Below are 22,648 nucleotides of genomic sequence, written 5' to 3'. Positions count from 1 at the left end.
TGAAATCTGTGTTTGCACAACGTTCTTTCATTGAATTGAAGAGCTCTAGGCCAAGAACCACATACAGATTTTACATTTTCACATACGATTTTTACAATATTACCCTTGTCATTTTCTCGCTTCTCTCCCAAAACCCAATAAATCCACCTACCAACAACCACCCGCAAACTTGCCGTCCACCAACCGGGCTTTGGTCACCACTCGACCAGCCTAGCAAGCAGACCCACTCTCTCAACCCTCCCACTACACCTTGTCGGACAACAACTTTAATAACAACCAGTCTACTACAGTTACTGCTTTGTCCGTTCACATTGGTTCTAGAAGATTTACTTTCATTTTTGATAATTAATTAATTGTCATAACACAACTTCCTTCTATTAGGATAAACAAACATATAAGAAAAGGAATATAATTCTGGTAGCCGTCGTATCCCTTACAATAATTTATTCACTAGCAGACTAATAACCATACGATAAATTATTCATTAGCAGACTAATTTTTTTTTTTTTTTGAGGATGAGGAGTTGAGTCCCCCGGGTCCATGCATTCCCGCACCACCATATGGACCATGTAAGCCACCCCTTTAGGAGCTGCAATGCTCAAGTGATCATCGCCCCAATTGGTAGTCGAGTTCGGAACCTCTCAAATATTGCATTTCTGCAAGTTTCAAAGTTTAACACGGTTACCGCTGGACTACCACCACTGGACAAGCAGACTAATAATCTTATTGATAGCTCCTAGTTATTTCATTAAGTTGTTGCGTCAAAATAAAGGCATTACATATACACAAATCATTTCAGTGATTTGAGCAATCGGTTTTCGATCCTAATTAAATAACGGGTCATTTTGAGATCGAGTAAAATAGTGGGTCAATATTTTCGAGTCTTGACCTTAGAAAAACAGGCTGGGTCAGAGTTTGACAGGTCTATCAGACACTTGAACGACAATTGAAAATTTAATAAAATCCTAACCCAACTCAAACTAAACAACGATTTTTTTTCCTGTAGAAAAAGTAATTCTTTATCCTACACTTTTAACATAGTAACATGTACCATGTATGAGCAGCATGAGATAGGATAAAGTAGGAGCATCGCATGAGGAATTTTTTGGTTAATTAGCGTTAATGAGCAAAATAATTCGGTAATAAGCGTTCATTTGAAACTATTTGGGTTCATAGTGTCCACGTCATCACTTTTTATTTTTTCCAATTTTTTGGGTAGCTAATGGAAGTTGTTGAAAATTGTTGGAAACTTTGTAATAAGCCCCTCAACTTCTCAGCGGCATTGCTCCTCAAATTTTTTTTTTTTTTTTTTTTTTTTTTTTTTAAATAAAACAGATACAAATATTTGGACAATGACAATTTGTAAAGCCACTAAGTTGCTTAGCGGTTTTATATAAAAATTAGAAAAAAATAAAAAGTGAAGACGTGAACACTATAGACCCAAATAGTTTCAAGTGAACCCTTATTATCTAATTATTTTGCTAATTAACACTCATTAACCAAAAAAATTCTAGCATGAGGCTTCTACTTCACTTGTGATATACAGTAATAAACTTCCACTCACAAGTCACAATGAAGAATATATCAATGGATGGTTTAAAAATGAAGACGCTTCAGCCTTGCCTTCAAGTATACGCTTATCACAATGAAGATGAGATGCTCCTAAAATTCTATGTCAATTTCAAGAACAACGCTCCTAAGATAGTACCATGAACGAGCATCAGATACAATAAAGAACGAGTGCCAAACTGCCAAGTACATATTGAGTGCCAAAGTAGCGGAATCGCATCTCATTCTCATACGATATATAGCTTTTGGTTTTGTCACATGAAACTTGTACTTGACTTGTGATTATGGTTCTCACAATGAAGAATATATCAACGGATGGTTGGTTTAAAAACGAAGATGCTTCTGACCTAATTGCCTTCAAGTATACGGCTCTCAGTTCTCACAATGAAGATGCTTCAGCCTTGTCTTATAAATTGCATTGTGAATCAAAGCTTCACTATAACATCAATAATCATCTTTACCAACTTCATTCCCTCTCTAACAAATTCCGCCCTAATTTAACTCTCTCTCAATAATCATCTTTACCAACTCTCGGCTCATCTTACGCTTAGCTGCATGCTTCTAGACAGGAAGCAAAACCCGTAGACTAGACTTTGTTATTCGTCCTCAATCCCATAATGATCAAATGAATAAAGGGCTCTCAAGGTAAGTGCGCTAATCCTTTCAAACATAGTTTCTCATACTTCATCATTGGTATTCATCGGCTCAATCATTCAAATGCTGATATAATTCCGCACTTTCTTACTTAACTTCAAAATCTTAAATCAACAACACAAAGTTATTGAAATGGGTTATTTGTCACCTTCTATTACTTAACTTCAAAATCTTAAATCAATAACACATAGTTATAAGCAAACCAACAAACCAACCAACCCAAGCTCTTTATTTAGACCGTCGCTAATCTTCAAAAAATATCCATAAATATATCTATAATGACTGCCAATAGAAACAACAATTTCTTTGTTGGTGAATCATTCGGCAGAAACAACAATTTCTTTAGTGGTGAATCATCCGACGAATATGATAAAATAAAATGGTTAAAGGAATTTCAACGAAAAAAACTTGACATTAAATGGTTAGCCGACAATTTACCTCCTGTCCCTCGTCCGTTTTACAGTCAGTCACCCTTGAGGACTATGTTCACAGAAGTCTATAATGATAATCCCATACCGATTATCAGTATGCAGCTTCCCGAGGTTGACTTAGTTGAGCAAATCAAACAAGCATCGTCAAAATTTGGATATTTCCGAATTATAGATCATGGTGCGTCCCTTCCTCTTTGCGATCAGTTGATTGAAAAGATGAGGGCATTTTATGACCTAGGTTTGGATTATAGGAAAGTTTGGCTTAAAAGGAGTAAAACTTATGATAAAGGAGTGTTCTACAATTCAACACACGACCTCTTCAACGGCCAGGATCCTACCTGACACGATACATTATATGTTCGACTTGGACTCGATCATTGTGGGTTTATTACTGTGGGATCACAATGATCGGGCCCAAATCGAACAAATAATGTATCGTGCCATGTAGGGTCATGGCCGTTAAAGAGGTCGTGTGCTGAATTGTAATACGCTCCTTTATCATAAGTTATACTCCTTTTAAGCCAACTCTTCTTAAAATCCAAACGTAGGTCATAAAATGCCCTCATCTTTTCAATCAACTGATCGCAAAGAGGAAGGAGCACACCATGATTTATAATTTGGAAATAACCAAATTTTGACGATGCTTTTTTTATTTGCTCAACTAAGTTAGCCTCGGGAAGCTGCATACTGATAATCGGTATGGGATTATCATTATAGACTTCTGTTAACATAGTCCTCAAGGGTGACTGACTGTAAAACGGACGAGGGACAGGAGGTAAATTGTCGGCTAACCATTTAATGTCAAGTTTTTTCACTGAAATTCCTTTAACCATTTTATTTTATCAGATTTGCCGGATGATTCACCACTAAAGAAATTGTTGTTTCCGTAGTATGATTCACCAACAAAGAAATTGTTGTTTCTATTGGCAGCCATTATAAATATATTTATGGATATTTTTTGAAGATTAGCGACGGTTTAAATAAAGAGTTTGGGTTGGTTGGTTTGTTTGTTTGCTTATAACTTTGTGTTATGGATTTAAGATTTTGAAGTTAAGTAATAGAAGCTGACTTATCATATTTAACCGGATGAATTAAGATGGGATTAGTGGCTCACATTGGATCCCCTTGGCATTTAATCAAGAAGTGAAGAGATTTGAAGCAAGTTTTGGGATGTTCATTGGATGCTCACTAACCATTTAACCGGAGGATTGAAGTTGAGTTAATAGTTCACTTACGATTTCTTTGGTAATTAATCAAGCAATTAAGAGAAAATATTTGGGTTTGACCCCTTGTATTTACTCTAAGTTTCACCTCTCATTTACTATATAAAGGGTGTAGACTTGAACACTTCTTACATATATACCTTCAACACCGCTTTTATACTCTCATTTTAGTTCTTAGTTTAGTTTATATTAGATTTCCCTTTAACATTTCCTTTATGTTATAAACAATTTCTTTAAGCATTTCAATTTATATTACAAGTTCATTTACAATTTCCAATTCAAGTATTTGTTCTTCTATATTCAAGTTCTATTTTCATTGTCAAAATAATTTCATTTCTAGTATTATTTTGTTATTCCTTAGTCATTTACATTACTAGTAGTATGTATCCTTATCATTTCATATGTCATTAGATTAGTTTTCATTATGCATAAGTAATTCAATTGTCTAAGGAATAAGGGTAACCATGCATAAGTAGTCCTTACAATTATTGAACTAGGAAGTTATAATATCGTTTTACTGTTTCTATCACATGTTTGTATCGGTGCTTTTAATCTTTGTTTAAAGGCGTTATTCATTGATTAAGTTTGTTAATTCGTTATATAAGTAGTGAGATATGAAATTGGATAAGACTAAGCATGTGTAGTAGGACGACCTAGTCATAAACGAGAATTGCACTAGGACCAGGTCTATGGTTGACACTAATATCGTGAGGTGGGTGTCTTTAAGCCTAAACAATTGACAATGTTTTTATTTCCGAGTTTAACATGAATATATATTTACAATTTCATGTGTGACCCGACTCCCCTTGTGACACCCCCATACTCCAAGTGCCTTACCAGGACCACTCAGGTATAGGAACGTCACCATCTCGGTTACCCGAGGCAATGAATATCATAAGACGATAAAGAAACGTACTTTAAAAGTAAATATAGTTTAAGTGATTACATGTCTCAAACTAAATCTGTTAAAAGAAATACAATCCAAATCCAAAACTGTCTACTAGCAAAACTGACAACTACAAACATCGTCTGACACAGCGGAAGACTCTTCTAATGCCAAGTGATGACTCATCCCAGCTAGCCCATATGCATCATATCAAACCTGTTCAATAACTGCTCACCATCCCCGAATGGATCACCATAGTTTTTAAAACAATAAACGGGGTCAGTACTAATTACACAATACAAACCAATATGAAACAAATGCCAAACAACTCAATCCACACATCAAAACCCAGTCTCCATCACCAAACTCCACACAACTGACTACACACTAAAGTTTTTAATCTTTCCAGAGTACCCATCGCAACAGTTACTCCACACCGCCAGTGGGGGACCGCAGCCGTTCCCACCTAAGTCCCGCTCATCTCATCCGAGCGCTAAACCCATGTTCCTTAATGTGCACATCCCTTCTGTGGCGGGTTCCACAGAAGGCGAATCAAGGGCTTGAAGCCACTCCCGCAAGCGAATCCACTCAGCTAGGGACGCACCCCGAAGAACACAGACAACTAAACAGTAATCACAATACAAAATCAACAACCGTCTGAATCAATCAACAACATGAAATCACAACCGTCTGAATCAATCAACAATCACAAACTACACAATCGCCACACACATCATGTAACTAATACTGAGTAGGGAAACCCTACCTGGAATGCAATCACAGAATTAGACGATCTAGCAGCTGTCTCAAAACCTCTCTTCTACGAACCCTCCGCCTATACAAACATTCATACAATTACTACCTTGACCGTACAATCATAAAACCCCCAAATCCCCAAATTAGGGTTTAACCAACATTAACCAATTGCTACAAAAATAGTATGTAGAACTTACCCTTGACGCAAGGATCACAACGGTATAAAGAACACGAGAAACCGACACCTCTAGCTCTTGGATTTGCGAATAATGCGAATGAATCGAACAACGTAACTTGCAATCTCTCTTTTTGTGTTTTTAGGTTTGTAAAAGTGTTTAGGAAAAGACGACGAAGTATTACATATTAATTCGCATTGTTAACAAAACCCGTCAAATAATACCCGATAACCGACTTACTCGATCGAGTAAGTCACGTACTCGATCGAGTGCTAAAGCTACTCGATCGAGTACCCTACAGGCAGACTACTGATTCGTATAGCAAACATACTTACTCGACATAGTAAACCCCACTCGATAGAGTACCCAAAGACTCGTAAAACCGTAGTATTACAGTCTTCCCTCATTAAAAAGAACTTCGTCCCTGAAGTTCAAACCACAGCAAAACAAAAACACACTAACGCTTTCCCGACACAACAACAAAACAAAACTCAACATAAAACTCCAAAACATATCTACCAAATCAAACTCAACCCGACTCAAATAACTACTAAGTATATCAAAATCAACACAAAAACATGTAAAAACTCTTCGCGACCATCTCCTACCCCCCCCTAAAAGAAACAAGGTTACGTCCCCGTAACCATACATACTCGATAAAAAAGAGACAAATATCGCTCTCTCATAGCCTCCTCCGCCTCTCATGTGGCCTCCTCAACCTCATGGTTAGACCAAAGAACCTTATGCAATACTGTCTCACCATGCCTAGTTTTCCTACCCTTTCGATCAAGAATCTGTTTAGGCACCTCAAGATAAGACAAAGACTCATCCAACTCTATGTTCTCTACCTCTAACACATGTGACGGATCACTCACATACTTCCGTAGCTGAGACACATGAAACACATTATGTACACTATCCAAAGCAGACGTAAAGCCAATGATAAGCAACCTCACCCACACGGTCTATGATCTCATACGGTCCTATGAACTTCTGGCTCAACTTCTCTTTCTTACCAAATCACAAGACCCCACGCATAGGAGACACTTTCAACAGAACCTTTTCCCTAACCTGAAACTCTATATCCCGTCGGTGTAGATCAGCATAACTCTTTTGTCGATCCTGGGCCGCTTTCATCCTCTGTCTGACACTACAACGAAAACGCGGGATACCGACGGAAAAATTAAGGCCATACTGAGGGCTTTTCCGTCGGTATTTCCATTTAGTGACGGAAATTCGGTCAGGAAACAGGGTCAGCTTATTTCGTCACTAAAAAACCTGTCCTGACGGAATTTCTGTCGGTATTTAAAAACACTGACGGATCACTGACGGGAATTCCGTCCTTATTTCTAGCTAGGAAGTGAAGGATTTTTCGTCAGTTTTTTATCATTACTGACGGAAATTCCGTCGGTATTCCTTGACACGTGGCATTTCATGTGTTTTTCTGAAATCATATTAAAAAGAATAGAACTGACGGAATTTCCGTCAGTTTTTTTGCATTACTGACGGAAATTCCGTCGGTTTGTGCTGACACGTGGCGTTTTCATTTGATTTCTGGAAAAAGGGGAAAATAGGTAGTGACGGAAAATCCGTCAGTTTTTACAAAATACTGACGGAAATTCCGTCGGTTTTAATAAAAACCAGGCCTGGAAACAGCAGCCTGCTGCCCAACCACGATGCGTTTTATGCATCGTTTCAAATACAGCCACGATGCCTATTTGGATCGTTTCCAATATAACCAAAACCTGCAAAACACATACAATCGTCGACCGCCAAGCGGGAATCCATTTTCACGTCGACCGCTAATGCGGGAATCAATAGACAACAAAAGAGAATTGAACGCAAAATGTTTTACAGAAAAAGATAGTCAAATTCGTACATTGTCTTACTAATTAAACACGAAAGAGAATTGGCGTACCATGTTTTTCATACTCCCTACTAGACGACAATACTAACCAAACTAAAGGTTCTAACCTAAAGGCTCTAACCTAAAGGCTCTAACTTATTATAGGCTCAATAAAACTACCACTACCTCCAAACCCGTCATCACCACCTCGAAAGTCATCCCGCCTATGTGGAGGAAATTGTGAACACGTGTTTGGGGGTTGAGATGCTTGCATATCAGCCCAAGCCTTTTGCATTGTTGCCATTTGTTCAGCCTGTTCACGAACCTATCTTTCAAGAGCAATTCGAGCGGCTCGCTCATCATTCATTTGGGTGGAAAGCTTTGAAATCATGCTAGGAGCATAAGAGAAAGACCGTCGGCCAGCTTTGTTAGGAGGAAGATCATACTATATTTCGGCCCCTTTATCTCCGGTCCCAAACATCCGGTTCTTCTCGTCAAAGCCTCCTACAGCCTTGTAGTAGGCCCGAATCTCGTCGGGAGACTGTCCAGGTGGCAATGGTTGACTCATCTTCGCTTGGAAATCACGCTGAAAAAAGAGAAAATCGTCAAAAATGATATATATATATATATATATATATATATATATACCTATCTTTATAAGAAAGATATTATCGTTCTTTATAATAAAAGTTAATATTAAATTAAATACAAAAACTTACCTCAATCTCAGCCGCTCGAGGGTTAACCCAGTCGCCCTTCTTATATTTCTTCGTCTTCATGAACAACTTGTGGGGGGTGGCCTCTTGACCCTGAAATTAGTATGGAAACAAGTAAAATCAAGTATATATTTGTCAATCATATATATTAACCACTTTTTAAAAGCAATATAAACAATACTTACCAATTCCTTGAAAGCATCGGAGCAACTCTTCCGACCAAGAGTGTGGGTGCCCAATGCTTTCCCATCTTTCCCACCCGACTTCCTATTTGCCGTATTGATTTTCAAATGTTTGGCAAAAGTAGGATCATTTGGACTATTCTTAAGGTTCTCCCACCAAGAAACAGACACCCACTTTGGCTTTTTCTTATTATATTTTAGTCCATTAATAAGAGTGGTAATCCGCCTCGTTACCCTCGACTGCCACTCAGGCACAGGATCATAGCCAGGATCGATGGATCTTACATGAGTCTGTTTCAAAAACAATTGTGAAATTAGTTATATAAAACTTATGAAAATTCTTATAAACTTAAGAAAATTATTATAAACTTAAGAAAATTATTATTGAAAAATATAATTACCGCAAAGTAATTCCACATCTTCTGACGCTGTGCGTTACTCGCTTCACCCCACCTAGTGAAGTACTCATCTCTTGTGTTGCGGGTGAACGACCAATTAACATATTTCTTGATTGGTTCGTCGTCCCACCTGAAAAGCACATAAATATTTGAAATTAAAACTGTAAATGTTAAGTTTTAAAAATAAAAAAACTAACATAAACTTACCAAAAAAGATGTCGCCGAGCACGGGCCGATGAGAGAGTCACCTACATGTTCTCTTGTCTTGTTGATGGAGGCTCAGGATCTTCCTCATCCTCAACCACCTCGTCCTCCCGATCATGTTCAGTTGTATTACTATTGCTCCCAAAATAACGGCGAAAAATGTTCGGCATAATCACTTCATGAAAACAATTCAAATTGTTAGTTCAAAGAAAAAATCGTTAGTTCAAATCAACCATTTCTACAGGGTATATATAAACAATTGAATCAAACACTAACTATGGAAAACAGGGTATATGTCGTTTTAACTTGATTCTCACAAATTAAGATTTGCAACTATACTACTTTTTACCATTATTGTTTTATTTGGTGTTCATGTATCCAATGGAAAACTGTGAACTAATTACCACTTGCCTCTTCTTTAGTGCATTTTATTGGTTGAATTGAGGTTTTTTATAACCAAACCTTGGAAATTGAAACACACTATTGATGTTAAGCTTAAACGACATGTATAAAACAAAAAACCAAATAGGCTAGAACGACAAGTAATAAAAAACGGAGGGCAAATTTTATTGAATGTTTAAACTTTAAACTTTTTGACAAATGTATTAATAATTCTACAATTACAACTAGTCCTCCTCACTATCACTGTCACTACAAATCAAATCAGGTTAATCCTCTGAAAAAAGCACTCCTACTTCTTCCTCCGATTCCTCATTTTCGTATCTAATAAGTTCTTCAACTTCATCTTCATCCCCTTCTTCTCCGACGTCTCTGTCATATTCCCCTTGACCTCTTTCCACTGCCACTTCGTATACATCTTCATCCTCTATATCTTCCAACAAAATCGGTGAAATTGAGTGATCATTCACAACCACATCTTCTTGAAAGACACTTTCTTCAATAGGAGCATCAACTTGTGATCTTGCCTTGGTTTTAAAAACCGCGGACCACTGTATGCCGTGATTACCTTTCTTAATGGTTGGATAAGGAGCATAACAAACTTGATTGACTTGAAAAGCTGCCACAAATGGGTTATGTTCACGAAGTTTCTTTGTTCTCGTTTACATCTACAAGTCCATAAACCTTATGGATACTAAGTCCTTGTGGGGAATTATCAAGCCAATCACATTTAAACAATATAACCCTATAAACCCTTTGCTCGGCATAATAAGAAAGCTCAATTACTTCATTTAGGGTTCCATAGTAGTCCAACCCTTCAGTTGAATTCACAGAAACCCCATTGCTTAACGTAGACTTCGAAACATCAACTCCTTCCTTAAAAGCTCGAAAATTATAGCCGTTGATGGAATACCGTCTCCAAGACTTGACCATGTTACTAGGACCCAATGCTAAAGTTATTATTAGATGATCCTTCAATCTATGAACCTATGAATAAAAAAATGATAATTAAGTTGTTATACTTTTTTCAATATCTAATAAGAAATCTAAATGTGTAGTTCAATGTCAAAGAAAATGTATCATCACTTACTTGATTTCGGAACCATTTCGGAAAACTTTTGTCATGTGATGCCCAAACATCATCAGAGGATGTGACATCAGGAAAATTGATTTTGATATGTGTCTCAAATTCCCTATAAGTAGGGAAAGCATGTTTTAGTTATATATTAATTACCTATAAATTCGATCTAATTTGATAATTAAAAAACAATTGAGTAATGATGAAGTGTTAACTTACTTTTCATAAGTCTCTAAAAAATCTCCACAGTTCCTTAGCACATAAAAATGAGCTTCTTCATACTCTTTCTGAGTTAAGTACCTCTGTATACATTTCCCGGTTGTAGTTCCCATGTCATTGATGTGACCAATTAGAGCATATTTAGTCCCCGAATTAGCCTTGTTCCCGTGCTTTTTAGTTCATATTTGGGTCATTTATTGCCTTTAGTTCTTTGTTTTGCATATTCTTTGAGGTTTTGTGTCCTTAGTAGGAAAGGAGTGCAAACCTTGCATTTTCATGGCAAAATGAGGCTAAATTAATTGATTTCAATGACCAAGCATCAAGGAGAGACAAGATTAGAAGGCCTTTGTACATACTATAGTAGATGGGCAATGATGAGAAAAGATCCTTAAATCCCGGAGGAAATCCTCAAGGATTTTATGAAGAAAAAGGAAGAAAAGAAGAAGGAAAGAAACTGCCTGACAATCCGTGCGTCTTCCCCTGAAGACGCCCGTCCCTCACCCACAACCCGTGCGTCTTCCTCCACAAGACGCCCGGATAAAAGCTCCAGAAGACGCCCGTCTTCACTCCCTGGACGCCCGTCCAGAACCCGCCAAATCCGCCCGTCCCGTGCTAAAGACGCCCGGATTCCCAGACAGTCCCATTTCGTCTTCTTCAAGCTTCAAGGAAGGATGCACATCTTTTTCTAAAGACCGGAGTCTCCCTAGAGACCGGAGTCTCCCTAAAGAGACCGGCAATTCCTCAACAAGGGACTTAATTGTCATTTATGCCTTTAGTTAACCCTAATTCATGCACCTAATACCCACTATAAATACCCCATTAGTCTAATTAGAAGAGCATGTTCTTCTTAGCAATCTTTAGAGTAGTTAATATCAATCAAATCTCTCTTTAATCTTGTAATCAACATTTAATCAAGTTTTAATACAAGTTTTATTTCCTTAATCTCTCTCTTGTTCATCCTTTATTTTGGGTAATTGAAGATTATTTGGGTTACTATTGGGAGATTGACAACCTTCCAATCAAGCATTAAGTACTTCTTTTATTCATTGCTTTATTATTGGAATCATTAGTAGGTATAATTCTCTTAATCCCTTTTTAATTATTGTTAATCACTTTCATTTATTCATCATGTTTCACTTTGTTGGTATGATTGACAACCTTGCTAGCATGTTCAACATGATAATGAGTGAGTAGTTTCCTTAGCTAGGGTTAATGGGTAATTAGGGGAAACCAACATGGGGAATGATTCATGCTTAAATTAATATGCTTTCATAGTTTATTTGCCTGCTTGTTGTGATCTCAACTTATGCACATGTTATGTTTGATGAAATGTGAGCCTATGAATCCTTGCATTTTTTACCCATCACCTATCTTTTCAATGAGACTTGTAAGACATAAACCAACTCGAGTCTCATTAGACCATGCATATTGTTGAGTAGAGAAGATTAAGTCGACTTGTAGGTGTTGTACAATCTAATCGATTCGTCTCCGGGACCCAAACTTTCATAGGATTGTAAGATATAAACCAACTCGATCCATCACAACAATAATTGCTTGCTTATAACTTGAGAATATGTTTGTATGATCAATTCCCATGAATCCCCTATGACCCCATGACACCCTAGTGCCTTTTATCAATTTTTTACATCCCTTTTAATTCATCTTGCTTGTTTACTTTCATTGCTATTTAGTTTAGTGATCTTCTACATCAAACCCCAATTGTGACACCCCTTAAGACACCACTAGTTGCAATAGAAATCTCATCTCAATTCCCGTCCCTTGGGATCCGACCTTTACTTACCTCTTTACTAATTGTAGAGTTGTTTGTGAAGTTATAAATTGTGTTTTGGTCTAGGTGCTCCTAACGACAAGTACTGAAAAACTAAACCCACCGACCAAAAAAATGGCGCCGTTGCCGGGGACGGTGTTAACTTGATTTAGATTTTCTTATATTGTTATTAGTTGTGTCTTTCTTTGCCTTGGGGAAGTAAAACTCCTCAGGGTTTGTTCTAATTATTTTCGAGTTGTTTGATATTTTGCATGTCTAGAAGATCACAAGGTGACTTGTTACCCTTTGATCACGAAATTGAAAGAACTTTGACAACCAATAGAAGACTTGCTAGGAGAACTTTGAGAGGTATTGGTGAGGTTGTAGACATTCAACCAAATACTATTGAGTTCATCAACCCTTTTGCAAGAGAAGGTGAGGAGAACCCAACACAAAATCAACCCACAATGCCTAAGTTTTCATCACATTCCGTACCCACCGAGGATAACCTACCCAATGATACTCCCACACCACAACATCTAACCGGAAATTTTATTGCCAAATCCACATTTATCCAATAAGTTGAAAGAAGCCAATTTGGGGGGATGCCTAGTGAAGACCCTCACTCTCATATGGAAACTTTTTGTGACTATTGTGATGCGATTTCTCAAACCGGTGTAACTCAAGACCAAATTCGACGGGTCTTATTTCCTTTTTCTCTAATTGGCACCGCGAAACAATGGATGAAAGGCCTTGATAAGGCTATTCTCGGAATTGATTCTTGGAAAAAGTTGGCTCTAGCTTTCTACAAAAAGTTCTATCCACCGGAAAAGACTAACATGCTAAGAGCTCAAATTACGGGCTTTAAGCAAAGGGATGAAGAATCTTTGTATGAAGCTTTGGAGCGATTCAAGGGAATTTGTCGCTCATGTCCTCACCATGGACTTAGCGAGTGGTTCTTGGTACAACAATTTTGGAACGGTCTTTATGAAGATTCAAGGAACATTCTCAACATGGGATCAAATGAAATGTTCACCAAAGTTGATGACAATCAAACTTGGAACAAAATTGAGGAAATGGCGGTCCATAACTCAAAATATAGTAGACCTCGCAAGGCTACTAGAGGAGGAAAGCATGAAGTGGACTCCATTACTCAATTGGGTGCTCAACTTAGTGCTCACATTGATACCATCAATTTGAAGTTTGAAAAAGCTATGGCTAGACTTGAAGAAGCCTCAAAATCACCAAAGCATCATGTTAATGCCATGACGGCATCTTCATCAATCCCAAGTGGGATATGTGAGAATTTTGGAACTTTGGGACATGACCAAAGTGAATGTAGGGGAACAAATGAACAAGTGAATGTTTTCCAAGCATACAAGAGTGGTACCCCTTATTCAAACTATTACAATGAAAATACCAAATTAAATCCAAATCTCTCATACAAAAGCCAAAATGTTCAAAACCCTCAACCAACATACACCCCACCTCCCATGAGAAACCAAAATCAAAGACCCTTTTTCAACCAAAACCAAGGTTACCAAAATCAAACTCCATACAATCAACAAAATGACCAAGGTTTTGATGTTCAAAAAGCGGTCCTCCAAATGCAAAAGAATCAACAAGAGTTTTTCACTCAAATGCAAAAAGATAGTCAAGCAAAGGAAATCACCATCAACAACATCCTAGCTCACACCAAAATGTTGGAAACCCAATTGACTCAACTAGCATCTTCAAGCTCACAAAGACAAAAGGGGCAATTACCACCTCAAAGTAATCCCCCAAGACATGAAACGATTAGTGCCATTCACTTGAGGAGTGGTAAAAGGTATGAAGCACCGAATAAGCAAGTTGAGGATGAAGTTGTGGAAGCTAGTGACAAAGAAGAATGTCTGCAAAACTCCAAGGATGGAGAACCATCAAAAGAAGAAATCTCAAAGAAAAATGAAGACAAGGTCAAGGAGAAGGAGCCCATTGTGATTAGACTTCCTTTTACAAGTCGTCAAGCCAAGCCGAAATTTGATGACCAACTTGAAAAATTTATGGAAATTGTGAAGAATTTGGAAGTCTCGATTCCTTTCACGGAATTAATCAATCGCGTGCCGGCTTATGCAAAATACATGAAAGACATCCTCACAAAGAAGAAGTCGATCCGGAAGCTTGATTCTATCGCCTTCACTAAGGTGAGTAGTGCAATACTTCAAGGGAGTTCACCTCCAAAACTCAAATATCCGGGAAGCTTCTCAATACCGTGTACCATTGGCGACACCACGATCAACAAAGCCTTATGTGATCTAGGGGCTAGTGTGAGTGTTATGCCGTACTCGGTGAGTAAAAGGTTGGGGATGGGAGAGTTTAAATGCACCAATATCACACTCCAAATGGCTGATAGATCAACGAAGACACCATTAGGGATATGGGAAGATGTTCCCGTAAGAGTTGGGAAATTTTTCATCCCGGTGGACTTTGTCATTGTTGACATGGAAGAAGATTCTAACATTCCAATCATTCTAGGAAGACCTTTCTTACACACCGCGGGTGCGGTGATTGATGTGAAGCATGGAGAGCTCACTCTAGAAGTGGGAGATGAGAGCATAACTTTCAATCTTGACAAGACCATGAGAGCTCCCCGTTTTCATGAACCATGTTTTATGGTTGATCATTATAGCCGAAAGGATGATAGGAAGAAGTCGGAATTCCAATGGAAGAAGAAAGTTGATGATGCTCCATTCAAAGAGCAAGTGAATTGTAACAAAGAGAGCTTGTAAAGCTCAGCAAAGTCAAGCAATGAAGAGGATGGCCTCATTGGCCAAGATAAGAAAGTGGGAGAGTTGTCTCTATCAACTCAAGAGATCTTTAGTGATCAAGTAGATGAAGTTTGTGGTCTTTGGGACAATGAGTTTGAAGGGATTTTTAATCCCTATCTTGGTAATGCTATCGATAAAGACCGACAACAAGGGCTAAGGTCTATTGAAGATCTTTATCATGATAATGAACAAGCTTTTGATTAATTCTTCAAGGTGTTGAGCAACATCAACAACACCTTGGACATGCCCCCATGACATCTCACTAAGGATGAGAGTTTGGTGGAGTCCTCCCTAAACCACCATTTGTAAATATTTCAAACTCCCTAACTCGCATTTTAATTCTTACATTGCATTTTTGTCATTGTTGGATTTTTATGCTTTGATCAAGATCATTATCATTTTTGAGAGAAGTGAGGGAGGGTCTAATGATTTAATTGATGTGTAGTACTTTAGCTTAGTGTGGGGATAGCAATTGCCTAGGCTATTCATGCCTTAGTAGTGCCCCTACAATGAAGAACACGGGACTTGAAGAATGAAAAATGACAAGGGATACACAAGTGCACGGATGGAACTGAATCCGGGTAAAACAGGGAGAATCCGAGCGTCTTCATGGGAATCCGCCCGTCTTCAGGAAATTCGAGCGTCTTCACAGAAATACGCCCGTCTATCTGAGCTGAATATTTGAAATTTTGGGACTGTTGAAGAATCTGAGCGTCCTGGTGGAGAGGACGCTCGTCTTCAGAAATCCGCCCGTCTTAGAAGGAAAGACGCCCGTCTTTTTGCCTGTGAAAAACAAGAAATCTCACTGTCTGAGAATCCGCCCGTCTTCAGCGAAAGACGCCGTCTCGATCGATAAATCCGAGCGTCTTTGCTTTGAAAGACGCCCGTCTTTAGGCGAGAATCGAACAAAAAAGGCGAGAATCCGAAGCGCCCCGAAGGAAAGACGCCGTCTTCCCCTGCAATTTTTGAAATCTTCGGGTATTTTAAATACCCATCCCACATTCATTTCTTCATTCCTTCATTCAAAACACTACCCATAAACCCCAAAACTCAAAACCCTCATCCTCTCCATTACCAAAACAAGATTTCCTCAACCAAATTCAACAAAATTAAATCCAAACTTCCTTTTAACAACAATTAATCACTCATCTTACAACAAAAATCAAACCAAGCACCAAAATCTTCAACCTTTGAGTCGATTTTTGAAATTATAAAGGCAAGGCCTTTCATCTTAAAATCGATTTGGTTATACTTGGAAATTGAAGATTTTCACTCTTTTCTTGGTTAAATCATCAATGGCAAGAACAAAAGGATCAACAAAGGCACCTATGACAAATGCACTCTCAACAAGACAAAAGAGACTTCAAGCAAAGAAAGCCTCATTGGTTATGGTGGTAGCTAGCTCAACCTTGGAAGTTCAACAAAAACAACCTCCCTTGGAAGCAACAACGTCAACAACTCCGGAAATTGCTCAACTATCAAACTATCCGGAGGTAATTTTCATTTCTAACTCCCATAGGGATACATTTGCCAAGTATGCTAGAAAATCCTTTCTATCCACCAAATTCATATGTGAAGATGTCTTGACCAAATTGGGTGTCCTTGAACAAACAAAAGCCTTCTTTGAAGCCATGGGGTTGGGAAAATTGTTTGCTACAAGAGAATTGACATACCCCTCCCTTACCTTAGAATTCTTGAGTTCTTTGAAAGTTACTAAGGTAGAGACTAGAGAAAACATCGAGTTCCGCCTTGCTAATGTGAGTAGGCGCATCACCTTTGATGAATTGGGTAAAGTATTGGGTCTTAGTGATTCACCTAGTTATTACAAGAATCCCGAAAAGTATGACCCCCCTCCTCTTTGGGAGGCAATTTCCGGGAGGAAATTTGAGAACTATCATGCTAGTCGCGCTCTATTAGTCCACCATCCGGGCATTAGAGTGTGGCACAAGGTCACCGGGAATACTATCATTGCAAGAAAAGACACTAACCAATTTACCAAGCTCGATTGTGTTCTACTTGAGTCGGCCTTAAATATTGGAAGGGAATTCACCAAGCCTTACAATTCTCTAAGGCTTTTGGTGGAAAGATGGCTAAATGTTGATTGTGGAAAGCAAGGCACCACTGTTATTGTAAACGGAGGTCTAGTCACTCTTTTGGCTATGTACTTTGATCTGAATTTCAACAAGGATAGAAAGTATGTGGAGAAAAGGGGGGTCATCTCATTGACATGGATACCATGATTAACAAGTACAAGTGGGTCACTCATAACCCTCTTGACACCAAATATGGGTGGCTCACCAATGAGGCTAGATCTTTTACTTTGCCTTCCAAGATATACCGTTTGAGTGTCCATCGGACCAACTACCTTCTTCCCCTCTCAAAAGAAGCCGAATACATCATCCGTAAACAAAGGGGTGAAATTGAAATGCCCTCCTCCTCCATTGTCACACCACCCTATCCATTCAAGTATCAAGAGTTCAAACCCGAAGGTGTTAAAGCAAGCAATGACTACATGACTCTACTTATGCAAGAGATGCACAAACAAGCTTTTAAGGATCGGGAAGATTCATACTTAACCCAATATCCACCCCTCCTTCATTTAGATAGGCAAGGACTACTTGATCCTTCATGTCCTTTGCCTAGTTGGGCGGATTGGGAAGTCTTCTTTCCGAGTGAATCTAGGGGTGAGATTCCGGGTGACGATGAGGTTGTCGGTGATGAGGTTGTTGATGATAGCATTGATGAAGAGGCTAATGAAGAAGAAGAAGAGGATGATGAAGGAAGTGAGAAAGGAAGTGAAGAGGGAAGTGGAGATGAGTCCACTTCTATTGAGGAAGATGATGACAATGATGATATGGTGGAAGACTAGCAAGCTTTGGAGGCTCCTACCCTCTTGAGGTTTGTCTACTTCTTTCTTTGTTTTACTTTCTTTATCTTGATCATGGTTGGAGAGTCCTAGCAACATAGAGGACTAACACCTAGGCCCCATTGAGGTGTTCTTATTTCATTGTTCCCACTTTTGAAAATCCAAAATGACAATTTAGTTTCATGCATTGCATCTTGTGTGCATGAACTACCCCAACTTTAGGACATTAGAAATAATGTGTAACTCGGTTTGGAGAAGTACATGCATACGCAACGGGAGGTAATCTAAATTACGCTCTCCGTCATAAACAAAAACCCATGCATCATGTAGTATAGATTAGTATAGCTTGCATTTAGTGTAGAATTCATGCATCATGCTTGCATGATTTCCCATCATTTTGGCCATTGAGGACAATGCCCATATTAGTGTGGGGATGGGGAATTCTAACTTAAATTTTATTCAAAAATCCAAAAAAATCAAAAAATTTCAAAAAACCATAAAAAATTGAAAAAATTGAAAAAAAACAAACCAAAAACAAGTTCATTTCCTTTGTAGTGTAGTCTTGTATATATTTTTGTATATATTGTGTTTTTTTTATCCTTTTTCACATTGATTGACTACGCCACATCCGAGACATGAGGATCATTGAAGACCGCATGGTATGATCTTTCCAATCTCCTTTTTCCTCTTTATGTTAATGACTATGTGGCTTTATTTTGATTAATGCGGTATAACAATGTGAACTTAGGACTTGCATTTAGTTTATATGTCATATTAGTTGGTAGAATCATTTGCATTAGGATGTTTATATGCTAGTTGCATCATGGCATGTAGTTGCATGTTAGAAAATTTTGTGAAACCGTCTATTTGGGAAGCTTGACAAGTGTATATAGGCCCTAGTAGATGCTTTTTCTTCTTAAGACTTTGCTTGTTAGAATACTTATAAAACACCCTAGGATGTGTCATGCTAGTATCCTTTGACCCATGGATTAAGGTCTAGTTAAGAGTACCTTGTGGTGTGATAACTCCTTGGCTACCATTTATTCCAAGGTGACCCTTGAAACCATGAATCCATCCATCATCCATATTCTACCACATTTTTGTCATCAAAGGGAATGGGCACAAAAAGAAATAAATTTGAGTTCAATGAAATAAAAAGTGAAAGAAAGTTTGCAAAATGCATCAAATGAAAAGAGGAGCAAAAATAGAACTCCTAAAGCTTCAAATATAAGCCACCCTCACTACATATGGGGTGACTTTGAAAATGTTCAATAGAAATGCAAAGAAAAGTTGAAAGTTGTCAAGTGTTGAAAAACCAAAAATTAAAAGAAATGGCAAAAGAAAGTGTGTTCTCAAATGTCAAATGCCACAAGAAATTGGGGGGAAAACAAAAACAAAAGGAAACTCCCAAAAGGAAACTCAAATATCTATTGATCCCTTTATCCATCGTATCCATTTTCGTGCATGGTAGAGAGGGGACGACCCTTCTTCTTGTCTAGGCAAGAAGCGGAATTCAGCGATCCTCCAGTGTTTCTAACACTACAAGGAGTCTATTCTTGACAAAATCATTTAACGATTGAGGACAAAGGTACCCTAGCTTGACACAACTTGAAGGTGATTTATTGGTATCCTTCTAGGCTTAGTAGTTTGAAGAAATTGCATCTATGAAGGAGTGTGTACCCTTTAATTACTTCCCTTGTAGATAATTTCCGCCACTTAGATGAGGAAAGTGGCTATTCTTTTGTAGATGCATCCATTACTTGTTTTGTGTGCTTAATGTTTGGATGTGTGGCCATTTTGGCAAGACCTACCTTGCCTTGCAAGAAGGCATCCTACCTCATGGTTGTCTTGTTGTGAGTTGAAGGGGCGGAGTGAGACCCGCTAATTGTCTCATATCGGCTATGTTATTAGGTTAGTTTAAATAATGGTCCTAGTCTTTGTCACCTCTTTACTCGGGACGAGCAAAGGTTCGGTTTGGGGATATTTGATGTGACCATAATTAGAGCATATTTAGTCCCCGAATTAGCCTTGTTCCCGTGCTTTTTAGTGCATATTTGGGTCATTTATTGTCTTTAGTTCTTTGTTTTGCATATTCTTTGAGATTTTGTGTCCTTAGTAGGAAAGGAGTGCAAACCTTGCATTTTCATGACAAAATGAGGCTAAATTGATTGAATTCAATGACCAAGCATCAAGGAGAGACAAGATTAGAAGGCCTTTGTACATACTATAGTAGATGGGCAATGATGAGAAAAGATCCTTGCATCCCCGAGTAAATCCTCAAGGATTTTATGAAGAAAAAGGAAGAAAAGAAGAAGGAAAGAAACTGCCTGACAATCCGTGCGTCTTCCCCTGAAGACGCCCGTCCCTCACCCGCAACCCGTGCGTCTTCCTCCACAAGACGCCGGGGCAAAAGCTCCAGAAGACGCCCGTCTTCACCCCCTGGAAGCCCGTCCAGAAGCCGCCAAATCCGCCCGTCCCGTGCTAAAGACGCCCGGATTCCCAGACAGTCCCATTTCGTCTTCTTCAAGCTTCAAGGAAGGATGCACATCTTTTTCTAGAGACCGAGGTCTCCCTAAAGAGACCGGAGATTCCTCAACAAGGGACTTAATCGTCATTTAAGCCCTTAGTTAACCCTAATTCATGCACCTAATCCCCACTATAAATACCCCATTAGTCTAATTAGAAGAGCATGTTCTTCTTAGCAATCTTTAGAGTAGTTAATATCAATCAAATCTCTCTTTAATCTTGTAATCAACATTTAATCAAGTTTTAATACAAGTTTTATTTCCTTAATCTCTCTCTTGTTCATCCTTTATTTTGGGTAATTGAAGATTATTTGGGTTACTATTGGGAGATTAACAACCTTCCAATCAAGCATCAAGTACTTCTTTTATTCTTTGCTTTATTATTGGAATCATTAGTAGGTATAATTCTCTTAATCCCTTTTTTAATTATTGTTAATCACTTTCATTTATTCATCATGTTTCACTTTGTTGGTATGATTGACAACCTTGCTAGCATGTTCAACATGATAATGAGTGAGTAGTTTCCTTAGCTAGGGTTAATGGGTAATTAGGGGAAACCAACATGGGGAATGATTCATGCTTAAATTAATATGCTTTCATAGTTTATTTGCTTGCTTGTTGTGATCTCAACTTATGCACATGTTATGTTTGATGAAATGTGAGCCTATGAATCATTGCATTTTTTACCCATCACTTATCTTTTCAATGAGACTTGTAAGACATAAACCAACTCGAGTCTCATTAGACCATGTATATTGTTGAGTAGGGAAGATTAAGTCGACTTGTAGGTGTTGTACAATCTAATCGATTCGGCTCCGGGACCCAAACTTTCCTAGGATTATAAGATATAAACCAACTCGATCCATCACAATAATAATTGCTTGCTTATAACTTGAGAATATGTTTGTATGATCAATTCCCATGAATCCCCTATGACCCCATGACACCCTAGTGCCTTTTATCAATTGTTTACATCCCTTTTAATTCATCTTGCTTGTTTACTTTCATTGCTATTTAGTTTAGTGATCTTCTACATCAAACCCCAATTATGACACCCCTTAAGACACCACTAGTTGCAATAGAAATCTCATCTCAATTACCGTCCCTTGGGATCCGACCTTTACTTACCTCTTTACTAATTGTAGAGTTGTTTGTGAAGTTATAAATTGTGTTTTGGTCTAGGTGCTCCTAACGACAAGTACTGAAAAACTAAACCCACCGACCAAAAAAATGGCGCCGTTGCCGGGGACGGTGTTAACTTGATTTAGATTTTCTTATATTGTTATTAGTTGTGTCTTTCTTTGCCTTGGGGAAGTAAAACTCCTCAAGGTTTGTTCTAATTATTTTCGAGTTGTTTGATATTTTGCATGTCTAGAAGATCACAAGGTGACTTGTTACCCTTTGATCACGAAATTAAAAGAACTTTGACAACCAATAGAAGACTTGCTAGGAGAACTTTGAGAGGTATTGGTGAGGTTGTAGATATTCAACCAAATACTATTGAGTTCATCAACCCTTTTGCAAGAGAAGGTGAGGAGAACCCAACACAAAATCCAACACAAAATCAACCCACAATGCCTAAGTTTTCATCACATTCCGTACCGACCGAGGAGAACCTACCAAATGGTACTCCCACACCACAACATCTTACCGGAAATTTTATTGCCAAATCCGCATTTATCCAATTAGTTGAAAGAAGCAAATTTGGGGGGATGCCTAGTGAAGACCCTCACTCTCATATGGAAACTTTTTGTGACTATTGTGATGCGATTTCTCAAACCGGTGTAACTCAAGACCAAATTCGATGGGTCTTATTTCCTTTTCTCTTATTGGCACCGCAAAATAATGGTTGAAAGGCCTTGATAAGGCTACTCTCGGAATTGATTCTTGGAAAAAGTTGGCTCTAGCTTTCTACAAAAAGTTCTATCCACCGGAAAAAACTAAC

The 22,648-nt window shown here is 38.3% G+C and overlaps 2 protein-coding genes and 1 non-coding gene across 3 annotated transcripts; 1 reads left to right on the top strand and 2 right to left on the bottom strand.

Annotated features, from left to right (window-relative positions):
- The first annotated feature begins 2,501 nt into the window (after positions 1-2,501).
- Positions 2,502-2,996, top strand: LOC141595158 (putative 2-oxoacid dependent dioxygenase). The gene has a single exon (XM_074415129.1). It carries the CDS (start codon positions 2,502-2,504, stop codon positions 2,994-2,996), a length of 495 nt encoding a protein of 164 aa, XP_074271230.1.
- A 32-nt stretch (positions 2,997-3,028) lies between these two features.
- On the bottom strand, positions 3,029-3,487 carry LOC141595156 (1-aminocyclopropane-1-carboxylate oxidase homolog 4-like). The gene has a single exon (XM_074415127.1). The coding sequence runs from the start codon at positions 3,485-3,487 to the stop codon at positions 3,029-3,031; it is 459 nt and encodes a 152-aa protein (XP_074271228.1).
- A 9,857-nt stretch (positions 3,488-13,344) lies between these two features.
- On the bottom strand, positions 13,345-13,451 carry LOC141597677 (small nucleolar RNA R71). The gene has a single exon (XR_012522899.1). It is a non-coding gene; the product is annotated as a small nucleolar RNA R71 (small nucleolar RNA).
- Positions 13,452-22,648: the final 9,197 nt, after the last annotated feature.

This window comes from Silene latifolia, chromosome 8 (assembly GCF_048544455.1).
Source record: "Silene latifolia isolate original U9 population chromosome 8, ASM4854445v1, whole genome shotgun sequence".
Classification (NCBI taxonomy): domain Eukaryota; kingdom Viridiplantae; phylum Streptophyta; class Magnoliopsida; order Caryophyllales; family Caryophyllaceae; genus Silene; species Silene latifolia.
This window is presented reverse-complemented; position numbering and strand designations above follow the sequence as displayed.